The sequence below is a fragment of the Oncorhynchus kisutch genome, linkage group LG27, assembly GCF_002021735.2.
Source record: "Oncorhynchus kisutch isolate 150728-3 linkage group LG27, Okis_V2, whole genome shotgun sequence".
Lineage (NCBI taxonomy): Eukaryota > Metazoa > Chordata > Actinopteri > Salmoniformes > Salmonidae > Oncorhynchus > Oncorhynchus kisutch.
The window spans coordinates 40,194,224-40,207,346 of record NC_034200.2 but is presented as its reverse complement, the minus strand read 5'-3'; the positions used below and the strand labels follow the sequence as shown (position 1 = coordinate 40,207,346).

The 13,123-nt window shown below is 40.9% G+C and overlaps 1 protein-coding gene across 1 annotated transcript in view; it reads right to left on the bottom strand.

Moving 5' to 3' along the window:
- LOC109884403 (receptor-type tyrosine-protein phosphatase mu) overlaps nucleotides 1-13,123 on the bottom strand; it is a 505,693-nt gene that overhangs the window by 257,612 nt on the left and 234,958 nt on the right. Inside the window, exon 7 of the mRNA XM_031806763.1 lies at nucleotides 2,187-2,299. Within this exon, the coding sequence (XP_031662623.1) occupies nucleotides 2,187-2,299 (113 nt within the window). The remainder of the gene's footprint in view (nucleotides 1-2,186; nucleotides 2,300-13,123) is intronic.

The following is a 13,123-nucleotide window of genomic DNA, read 5'->3' as shown; positions in this document are numbered from 1 at the left end:
ACACTATGGTGAATACTGCTATAGACACTATGGTGAATACTGCTATAGACACTATGGTGAATACTGCTATAGACACTATGGTGAATACTGCTATAAACACTATGGTGAATACTGCTATAGACACTATGGTGAATACTGCTATAAACACTATGGTGAATACTGCTATAGACACTATGGTGAATACTGCTATAGACACTATGGTGAATACTGCTATAGACACTAGGGTGAATACTGCTATAAACACTATGGTGAATACTGCTATAGACACTATGGTGAATACTGCTATAGACACTATGGTGAATACTGCTATAGACACTATGGTGAATACTGCTATAAACACTATGGTGAATACTGCTATAGACACTATGGTGAATACTGCTATAGACACTATGGTGAATACTGCTATAGACACTATGGTGAATACTGCTATAGACACTAGGGTGAATACTGCTATAAACACTATGGTGAATACTGCTATAGACACTATGGTGAATACTGCTATAGACACTAGGGTGAATACTGCTATAAACACTATGGTGAATACTGCTATAGACACTATGGTGAATACTGCTATAAACACTATGGTGAATACTGCTATAGACACTATGGTGAATACTGCTTTAGACACTATGGTGAATACTGCTATAGACACTATGGTGAATAAAGCTATAGACACTATGGTGAATACTGCTATAGACACTATGGTGAATACTGCTATAGACACTATGGTGAATACTGCTATAGACACTATGGTGAATACTGCTATAGACACTATGGTGAATACTGCTATAGACACTATGGTGAATACTGCTTAACTATGGTGAATACTGCTATAGACACTATGGTGAATACTGCTATAGACACTATGGTGAATACTGCTATAGACACTATGGTGAATACTGCTATAGACACTATGGTGAATACTGCTATAGACACTATGGTGAATACTGCTATAGACACTATGGTGAATACTGCTATATACACTATGGTGAATACTGCTATAGACACTATGGTGAATACTGCTATAAACACTATGGTGAATACTGCTATAGACACTATGGTGAATACTGCTATAGACACTATGGTGAATACTGCTATAGACACTATGGTGAATACTGCTATAAACACTATGGTGAATACTGCTATAGACACTATGGTGAATACTGCTATAGGCACTATGGTGAATACTGCTATAAACACTATGATGAATACTGCTATAGACACTATGGTGAATACTGCTATAGACACTATGGTGAATACTGCTATAGACACTATGGTGAATACTGCTATAAACACTATGGTGAATACTGCTATAGACACTATGGTGAATACTGCTATAGACACTATGGTGAATACTGCTATAGACACTATGGTGAATACTGCTATAGACACTATGGTGAATACTGCTATAGACACTATGGTGAATACTGCTATAAACACTATGGTGAATACTGCTATAAACACTATGGTGAATACTGCTATAGACACTATGGTGAATACTGCTATAGACACTATGGTGAATACTGCTATAGACACTATGGTGAATACTGCTATAGACACTATGGTGAATACTGCTATAAACACTATGATGAATACTGCTATAGACACTATGGTGAATACTGCTATAGACACTATGGTGAATACTGCTATAGACACTATGGTGAATACTGCTATAGACACTATGGTGAATACTGCTATAGACACTATGGTGAATACTGCTATAGACACTATGGTGAATACTGCTATAGACACTATGGTGAATACTGCTATAGACACTATGGTGAATACTGCTATAGACACTATGGTGAATACTGCTATAGACACTATGGTGAATACTGCTATAGACACTATGGTGAATACTGCTATAAACACTATGGTGAATACTGCTATAGACACTATGGTGAATACTGCTATAGACACTATGGTGAATACTGCTATAGACAGTATGGTGAATACTGCTATAGACACTATGGTGAATACTGCTATAGACACTATGGTGCAATGCATCAGATTATTGATTACTCATTATGTATGGTTCCATTCCAAATTTCATCCTATCCCGTATAAAGTGTACTTCTTTTGGCCGTAGACACATTGAAGTAGTACACTATGTAGAGAATGAAGGTGCATTCTGGGACGCGGCCAATCTGTCCCTATTAAACCAAACCATTAATAAATAGAAATACCTCTCGGTCGATGATTGGACCGTCTCCGTTGATGGAGTTAGCGTTAAGCTGGATCCAAAGGTAGGTGGCGCCGACCGCTGTGAGCTGGGGGGGAGCGATGGGCACCGGGGGCTCTGGGGCGGATAGAAGAAGAGGAGACAGATCTGAGTAACAATACGATAATAAGTGCAGAAACATCATAGACAATGAATGCTGAACTTTTAAGCTCTCAAGTTGAAACACAACAAACATAATGGAAATTTTACTCAAGTCACAGTTGTTGTCCCCCCCCCCCCCACCCAAAAGCTCACTAATAGAATAAGTCTGTCTGTAGTCATTACCAAGGAACATACACAACTTATTCAATGAAGGGTTTCAGTTGTTTCATGTTCAAATTTGACCTTTTCAGACTTCAACACAAAATCAATACTGGAAATTATACCACAACACTCATGACCTAAACACATCATCAACTTAATCCACAAAACACCCCATTATCCCTCAAATATATTTACTGCTAGTATTTTATCTCAGAGGGCTATTCCAATTCAATTATTCCAATTAAACAAACACAGTCAGATATATATATATATATATATATACTACTGTACTGTTAGGAGATAAGGAAAATAAGCATTTCACTACACCCGCGATAACAAAATGTATACGCGACTAATAACATTTTATTTAACTCATCTAACACACACAATATACTCACAGTGCTCCGGTCTGGCACCCTAATCCCTATGTAGTACCCAACTTTTGACCATGGCCTATAGGGATCTAATAGGGCCTCTGGTCAAAGGTCGTTCACTATATAGAGAATAGGGTGCCTTTTGGTACACACTCATACACTATTCCAAGTACCCTGTTTTCCTCCTGGGTATTAACCTCCAGTGTAGACTGGATCAGTGTCTGACAGACTGGGTATTAACCTCCAGTGTAGACTGGATCCGTGTCTGACAGACTGGGTATTAACCTCCAGTATAGACTGGATCAGTGTCTGACAGACTGGGTTTTAACCTCCAGTATAGACTGGATCAGTGTCTGACAGACTGGGTTTTAACCTCCAGTATAGACTGGATCAGTGTCTGACAGACTGGGTTTTAACCTCCAGTATAGACTGGATCAGTGTCTGAGAGACTGGGTTTTAACCTCCAGTATAGACTGGTTCAGTGTCTGAGAGACTGGGTTTTAACCTCCAGTATAGACTGGATCAGTGTCTGACAGACTGGGTTTAAACCTCCAGTATAGACAGGTTCAGTGTCTGAGAGACTGGGTTTTAACCTCCAGTGTAGAATGGATCAGTGTCTGACAGACTGGGTTTTAACCTCCAGTATAGACTGGATCAGTGTCTGACAGACTGGGTTTTAACCTCCAGTATAGACTGGATCAGTGTCTGAGAGACTGGGTTTTAACCTCCAGTATAGACTGGTTCAGTGTCTGAGAGACTGGGTTTTAACCTCCAGTATAGACTGGATCAGTGTCTGACAGACTGGGTTTAAACCTCCAGTATAGACAGGTTCAGTGTCTGAGAGACTGGGTTTTAACCTCCAGTGGAGACTGGATCAGTGTCTGACAGACTGGGTATTAACCTCCAGTATAGACTGGATCAGTGTCTGACAGACTGGGTATTAACCTCCAGTATAGACTGTATCAGTGTCTGACAGACTGGGTATTAACCTCCAGTGTAGACTGGATCAGTGTCTGAGAGACTGGGTATTAACCTCCAGTATAGACAGGTTCAGTGTCTGAGAGACTGGGTTTTAACCTCCAGTATAGACAGGTTCAGTGTCTGAGAGACTGGGTTTTAACCTCCAGTATAGACTGGATCAGTGTCTGACAGACTGGGTTTTAACCTCCAGTATAGACAGTTTCAGTGTCTGAGAGACTGGGTTTTAACCTCCAGTATAGACTGGATCAGTGTCTGACAGACTGGGTTTTAACCTCCAGTATAGACAGGTTCAGTGTCTGAGAGACTGGGTTTTAACCTCCAGTATAGACAGGTTCAGTGTCTGAGAGACTGGGTTTTAACCTCCAGTATAGACTGGATCAGTGTCTGAGAGACTGGGTTTTAACCTCCAGTATAGACTGGATCAGTGTCTGACAGACTGGGTTTTAACCTCCAGTATAGACAGGTTCAGTGTCTGAGAGACTGGGTTTTAACCTCCAGTATAGACAGGTTCAGTGTCTGAGAGACTGGGTTTTAACCTCCAGTATAGACTGGATCAGTGTCTGACAGACTGGGTTTTAACCTCCAGTATAGACTGGATCAGTGTCTGAGAGACTGGGTTTTAACCTCCAGTATAGACAGGTTCAGTGTCTGAGAGACTGGGTTTTAACCTCCAGTATAGACTGGATCAGTGTCTGACAGACTGGGTTTTAACCTCCAGTACAGACTGGATCAGTGTCTGACAGACTGGGTTTTAACCTCCAGTATAGACTGGATCAGTGTCTGAGAGACTGGGTTTTAACCTCCAGTATAGACAGGTTCAGTGTCTGAGAGACTGGGTTTTAACCTCCAGTATAGACTGGATCAGTGTCTGACAGACTGGGTTTTAACCTCCAGTATAGACAGGTTCAGTGTCTGAGAGACTGGGTTTTAACCTCCAGTATAGACAGGTTCAGTGTCTGACCGACTGGGTTTTAACCTCCAGTATAGACAGGTTCAGTGTCTGAGAGACTGGGTTTTAACCTCCAGTATAGACAGGTTCAGTGTCTGAGAGACTGGGTTTTAACCTCCAGTATAGACAGGTTCAGTGTCTGACCGACTGGGTTTTAACCTCCAGTATAGACAGGTTCAGTGTCTGAGAGACTGGGTTTTAACCTCCAGTATAGACAGGTTCAGTGTCTGAGAGACTGGGTTTTAACCTCCAGTATAGACAGGTTCAGTGTCTGAGAGACTGGGTTTTAACCTTTAGTATAGACTGGATCAGTGTCTGAGAGACTGGGTTTTAACCTCCAGTATAGACTGGTTCAGTGTCTGACAGACTGGGTTTTAACCTCCAGTATAGACTGGTTCAGTGTCTGAGAGACTGGGTTTTAACCTCCAGTATAGACAGGTTCAGTGTCTGACCGACTGGGTTTTAACCTCCAGTATAGACAGGTTCAGTGTCTGAGAGACTGGGTTTTAACCTCCAGTATAGACAGGTTCAGTGTCTGAGAGACTGGGTTTTAACCTCCAGTATAGACAGGTTCAGTGTCTGAGAGACTGGGTTTTAACCTCCAGTATAGACTGGTTCAGTGTCTGAGAGACTGGGTATTAACCTCCAGTATAGACTGGATCAGTGTCTGACAGACTGGGTTTTAACCTCCAGTATAGACTGGTTCAGTGTCTGAGAGACTGGGTTTTAACCTCCAGGATAGACTGGTTCAGTGTCTGAGAGACTGGGTTTTAACCTCCAGTATAGACTGGATCAGTGTCTGAGAGACTGGGTATTAACCTCCAGTATAGACAGGTTCAGTGTCTGAGAGACTGGGTATTAACCTCCAGTATAGACTGGTTCAGTGTCTGAGAGACTGGGTATTAACCTCCAGTATAGACAGGTTCAGTGTCTGAGAGACTGGGTATTAACCTCCAGTATAGACAGGTTCAGTGTCTGAGAGACTGGGTTTTAACCTCCAGTATAGACTGGTTCAGTGTCTGAGAGACTGGGTTTTAACCTCCAGTATAGACTGGATCAGTGTCTGAGAGACTGGGTTTTAACCTCCAGTATAGACTGGTTCAGTGTCTGAGAGACTGGGTTTTAACCTCCAGTATAGACTGGTTCAGTGTCTGAGAGACTGGGTTTTAACCTCCAGTATAGACTGGTTCAGTGTCTGAGAGACTGGGTTTTAACCTCCAGTATAGACTGGTTCAGTGTCTGAGAGACTGGGTTTTAACCTCCAGTATAGACTGGTTCAGTGTCTGAGAGACTGGGTTTTAACCTCCAGTATAGACTGGTTCAGTGTCTGAGAGACTGGGTTTTAACCTCCAGTATAGACAGGTTCAGTGTCCGAGAGACTGGGTTTTAACCTCCAGTATAGACTGGTTCAGTGTCTGAGAGACTGGGTTTTAACCTCCAGTATAGACTGGTTCAGTGTCTGAGAGACTGGGTTTTAACCTCCAGTATAGACTGGATCAGTGTCTGAGAGACTGGGTTTTAACCTCCAGTATAGACTGGATCAGTGTCTGACAGACTGGGTTTTAACCTCCAGTATAGACAGGTTCAGTGTCTGAGAGACTGGGTTTTAACCTCCAGTATAGACTGGATCAGTGTCTGAGAGACTGGGTATTAACCTCCAGTATAGACTGGATCAGTGTCTGAGAGACTGGGTTTTAACCTCCAGTATAGACTGGTTCAGTGTCTGAGAGACTGGGTTTTAACCTCCAGTATAGACTGGATCAGTGTCTGAGAGACTGGGTTTTAACCTCCAGTATAGACTGGATCAGTGTCTGAGAGACTGGGTTTTAACCTCCAGTATAGACAGGTTCAGTGTCTGAGAGACTGGGTTTTAACCTTTAGTATAGACTGGAGAGGAGAACTGTGTGGATTAACTGTTTCGTTATAGGTGATGTTTGACTCGCAGGGTGGACGCTGGGGATTACATGGTTGTACAGGCCTAGTCTCCCAGGTCAGAGGTCAGAGTGGGACAACCATCTGTAGAGTACAGTCATGGTGTGTAGACCTACTTCTACCTTACACCCAATAATAAGACACTCCTCAGCCCTGCGTAGAAGGGGATGTTATCCGTCTATCTGTCCTTAATCGACATCCACGTCTTCGGCGCCCGGGGAACAGTGGGTTAACTGCCTTGTTCAGGGGTAGAATGACAGATTGTTACCTTGTCCACTCCTCTGACTGTCTGCATCTTAAATGACAACCTATTTTCTCATACAGTGCTCTACTTTGACCTCAGTAACACGGAGCTGCAACATAGAGCTGCAACATAGAGCTGAAACATAGAGCTGCAACATAGAGTTGCAACATAGAGTTGCAACATAGAGCTGCAACATAGAGTTGCAACATAGAGCTGTAACATAGAGTTGCAACATAGAGCTGCAACATAGAGCTGCAACAGAGCTGCAACATAGAGCTGCAACAGAGCTGCAACATAGAGCTGCAACAGAGCTGCAACATAGAGCTGCAACATAGAGCTGCAACATAGAGTTGCAACCACCTGCAATCTCCTTTGCACCCCAGTATCTCTACTTGCACATTCATCTTCTGCGCATCCTACCATTCCAGTGTTTAATTGCTATATTGTAATTACTTTGCAACCATGGCCTATTTATTACCTTACCTCTTATCTCACCTCATTTGCACACACTGTATATAGATGTTTCTACTGTATTATTGACTGTATGTTTTGTTTATCCCATGTGTAACTCTGTGTTGTTGTTTATGTCGAACTGCTTTGCTTTATCTTGGCTAGGTCTCAGTTGTAAACGAGAACTTGTTCTCAAATTGCCGACCTGGTTAAATCAAAGGTCAAAAAAACAAAAAAACGAACCTAGAGCTGTAAAACAAACTTGTGAGAATTGTATTTAAACTCCCCGCTCGTACTCATCAGGAAGTCGAGCATTTTAATCAGCTAAACTGGCTATCTGTAGAAAAAATTATAATATTAATTCAACATGGTCTGGTTCATAGAATTATTACTGACTCAGCCCCCAGGTACATACCTAATAATTTAACTTATATTAGAGATGTCCATCAACACGGCACCAGAGCCAGACTCTGATATCGCCTGTTTTAAATGGAAGAGTCTATCTGGTAAGAACAAATTTTTACATACCATCAGTGTTGAGTGGAACAAACCACCGGAGCAACTCTGTCACTGTATACTCCCTCTCCGGCGCTCGAGGTCGTCAGGCTGTTCATTATTACGCACACATGTCACCGTCGTTAAGCGCATCAGCGCCTCATCGCTCACCTGGACTCCATCACTTGCCTGATTACCTTCCCTATAACTGTCACTCCCTTTGGTTCTTTCCCCAGGCGTTATTGACTCTGTGTTTCATGGCTGTATGCTTCTCGTGTTTCTTCTATTGTTCCATGTTTGTTTATTAATTAAATATTCCCTCCCTGTACTTGATTTCCTACTGCTAGTCCTATGGGCTATCTTCTGTATACCAACCCTACCTTGTCACAACACAGCGGATTTTCTGAAATGCATTAAGAAGGAAAGGAATTCCACAAATTAACTTTTAGCAAAGGCACAGCTGTTAATTGAAATGCATTCCAGGTGACTACCTCATGAAGCTGGTTGAGAGAATGCCAAGAGTGTGCAATGCTGTCATCAAGACAAAGGGTGGCTACTTTGAAGAATCTCAAAAATGAAATATATTTAGATTTGTTTAACACTTTTTTAGTTACTACATGATTCCATATGTTTTATTTGATCATTTTGATGTCTTCACTATTATTCTACAAATGTAAAAATAAAGAAGAACACTGGAATGAGTAGGTGTATCCAAACCTTTGACTGGTACTGTATGTAAATAAGGTGTTTCTAAAAATCTGTTTTCTCTGTGTCATTATGTTTGTGTGTAGATTGATGAGGATTTTTATGATGTATTGTATAGACACTCTGTACCCGAGGCACTCTGTCCCCAAGACACTTGTACTAAAAAACAGTCTGTACCAAAGCAACAGCTTTAGACATCACCTAACCTTTGTCATTAAATCTTTTAACCTATGTAGGCTCTTTATTTGAGCCAGTTTACTAAAAATAATCCTGCTGCAACAGGAAATGTGAGTTATTATGTGAATTATAATTAATGGACATTTTTGTTGGGATGATCCTTTTTTGGGGAAAATCAAGTCTGACATTTAAAAATGGAAATTACAAACTTCAGAAGCCTTTTTAAATGTTAGCAACAGGGTGATCAAGTTACGATCCTACATCTGTACACTCAATAAATAACTAGCCAGTCAATCACCTAGCCAGTCAGGCATAGTCCAGGACACCTGCTATAAGTGAGGACACTCACGACCATTACACCTGACACTCCCACCACACAAGCATAGTTCAGGGCACCTGCTATGAGCGAGGACCCCAACTGCCCTCACACCCCAATGGATTCATACATGATGACTCACAATCATTCTATCACAGACATCCCAGCAAACCCGGGAACATTCTCAAAACATTAGCGAACATTCACATTAAGTCCTAGCTAGGGTTTTAGCTAACATTAGGATGATAAAGTCCTACAAACATTCCAATAATATGTTTTCTTCCAAGATAATGTTTGAAATGAATATCCTTTAAATGTTGTCCTAACATTCACTAAACATTGTTCACAACATCTAAAAAAAAGACCACAGAACATTCCGTAAAGGTTCTCATTCGGTTAACAGTGTCTTCAGAGACTATTCACAAATACGTTTTTTTTTACAAATGAATTAAAAAGGAAAAAGATGAAATGTATTGAGTCAATATTCAACCCCTTTTGTTATGGAAGGTCTAAATGTCCATAACAAGTCACAATCATTTGCATGGACTTACTCTGTGTGCAACAATAGTGTTCAATAATAGTGTTCAATAATAGTGTTCAACAATAATGTTCAATAATAGTGTTCAATAATAGTGTTTAATAATAGTGTTTAATAATAGTGTTCAATAATAGTGCTCAATAATAGTGTTTATTAATAGTGTTCAATAATAGTGTTTAATAATAGTGTTCAATAATAGTGTTCAATAATAGTGTTTAATAATAGTGTTCAATAATAGTGTTCAATAATAGTGTTCAATAATAGTGTTTAATAATAGTGTCCAATAATAGTGTTTAATAATAGTGCTCAAAAATAGTGTTTAATAATAGTGTTTAATAATAGTGTTCAATAATAGTGTTCAATAATAGTGTTTAATAATAGTGTTCAATAATAGTGTTCAATAATAGTGTTCAATAATAGTGTTCAATAATAGTGTTTAATAATAGTGTTCAATAATAGTGTTCAATAATAGTGTTTAATAATAGTGTTCAATAATAGTGTTCAATAATAGTGTTTAATAATAGTGTTCAATAATAGTGTTCAATAATAGTGTTCAATAATAGTGTTTAATAATAGTGTTCAATAATAGTGTTCAATAATAGTGTTTAATAATAGTGTTCAATAATAGTGTTCAATAATAGTGTTTAATAATAGTGTTCAATAATAGTGTTCAATAATAGTGTTTAATAATAGTGTTCAATAATAGTGTTTAATAATAGTGTAACATCGGGTGAATGTTGTTTTTTTTGCACCCTAAAAGAAACATTGTATGATCATCTGCACAACTGGACAGTTTTTTTGTGTTTTGGGAACATATATTTTGTGATGTCCCTACGATGTTCCCACCAAACTGTTCCATAAACCTAATGTTCCCACAGACACAACCATTCTGGGAACCTTTAAAGAACATAAAAAAAATGTCAGGCGAACGTTTTAGACAAACATTTTATAATCATAACCACAACTGGACAGTTTTAGTGTTATGAGAACATTTGCCGCAACCTAACAAATGTTCTGGGAGCTTTCACAGAACCAATTTTGGTTTGCTGGGATGTCACAGGGCCAATTAAACATGAACAGCAAGACAAGGACTTGTTAACTTGAACCAAACCCTGTTACCAGGTAACTATATAGAGGGGAGGGATATCTGAGAGAGAGAGAGAGAGAGAGAGAGAGAGAGAGAGAGAGAGAGAGAGAGAGAGAGTGAGTGTGAGTGTGGTGTGAGTGTGAGTGTGAGTGTGAGTGTGAGTGTGAGTGTGTGTGTGTCCATGAAGTGTAGAGGGCTATCTGTGGAACTCAATGAATGAAACAGGGGAGAGACATGTCAGTAGGTAGCTCCTGAAACATCCTATAGATCCTATAGGTAGCTCCTCAAACATCCTATAGATCCAATAGGTAGTGCCGAAAACATCCTATAGATACAATATGTAGCTCCTCAAACATCCTATAGATCCAATAGGTAGCTCCTAAAACATCCTGTAGATCCAATAGGTAGCTCCTAAAACATCCTGCAGATCCAATAGGTAGCTCCTAAAACATCCTATAGATCCAATAGGTAGCTCCGAAAACATCCTATAGATCCAATAGGTAGCTCCTAAAACATCCTATAGATCCAATAGGTAGCTCCGAAAACATCCTATAGATCCAATAGGTAGCTCCTAAAACCTCCTGTAGATCCAACAGGTAGCTCCTAAAACATCCTGTAGATCCAATAGGTAGCTCCTAAAACATCCTGTAGATCCAATAGGTAGCTCCTAAAACATCCTGCAGATCCAATAGGTAGCTCCTAAAACATCCTATAGATCCAATAGGTAGCTCCGAAAACATCCTATAGATCTAATAAGTAGCTCCTAAAACATCAATGTACTACAGATCCCATTCATACATCAAGTCTACATACCGGTAATATACTACATGGCCGAAAATACCTGCTACGTCAAGCATCTCATTCCATCATAATGGACATTAATATGGAGTTGATCCTCCCCTTGCTGCTATAACAGCCTCCACTTTTCTGGGAAGGCTTTCCACTAGATGTTGGAACATTGCTGCTATAACAGCCTCCACTCTTCTGGGAAGGCTTTCCACTAGATGTTGGAACATTGCTGCTACAACAGCCTCCACTCTTCTGGGAAGGTTTTCCACTAGATGTTGGAACATTGCTACTATAACAGCCTCCACTTTTCTGGGAAGGCTTTCCACTAGATGTTGGAACATTGATGCGGGGACTTGCTTCCATTCAGCCACAAGAGCATTAGTGAGGTCTGGTACTGATGTTGGGCGATTAGGCCTGGCTTGAAGTCTGCGTTCCAATTCATCCCAAAGGTGTTCGATGGGATTGGGGTCAGGGCTCTGTGCAGGCCAGTCAAGTTCTTCCACACCAATATTGACAAACCATTTCTGTATAGACCTTGCTTTGTGAACGGGGGCATTGTCATGCTGAAACAGGAAAGGGCCTTCCCCAAACTGCTGCCACAAAGTTGGAAGCACAGAATCATCTAGAATGTCATTGTATGCTGTAGCATTAAGATTTCTCTTCACTTGAACAATTAGGCCTAGGCCCAAACCACGAAAAACAGACCCAGACCATTATTCCTCCTCCACCACACTTTAAAGTATGCACTATGCAATGGGGCAGGTAGCGTTATCCTGGCTTTCGCCAAACCCAGATTCTACCTACTGCCAGATGGTGAAGCGTGAATCATCACTCCAGAGAACATGTTTCCACTGCTCCAGAGTCCAATGGCAGTGAGCTTTACACCACTCCAGTCAACGCTTGGCATTGCACATGGTGATCTTATGCTTGTGTGCGGCTGCTCAGCCATGAAAACACATTTCATGAAGCTCCCGACGGACAGTTCTTGTGCTGACGTTGGTTCCAGAGGCAGGTTGGAACTCAGTAGTGAGTGTGGAAACCGAGGACAGATTATTTTTACACACTATTCGCTTCAGCACTTGGTGTTCCCATTCTGTGAGCTTGTGTGGCCTACCACTTCACGGCTGAGCCGTTGTTGCTCCTAGACGTTTCCACTTCACAATAACAGCACTTACAGTTGACCGGGGCAGCTCTAGCAGGGCAGAAATTTGACGGACTGACTTATTGGAAATGTGGCATCCTATGACGGTGCCACGTTGAAAGTCACTGAGCTCCTCAGTACGGGCCATTCTATTTCCAATGAACTCTTCAGTGAGGCCATTCTACTGCCATTGCTTGTCTATGGAGATTGCATGGCTGTGTGCTCAATTGTATACACGTAACAGCAACGGGTGTGGCTGAAATAGCCGAATCCACTCATTTAAAGAGGTGTCCATATACTTTTTTGTCCATGTAGTGTACTTGACAGTGTTGTATGTGTCAAACAGAGGTACATTACATTGCTCGGTTGGTGAGCTTGGTTTCAGTGAACTTGTAGGCCTGCGTATATAGAAAGATGTCTGGGTCCCTTTATTTCCTGCTGGTGAAGTTCATTGTTACAT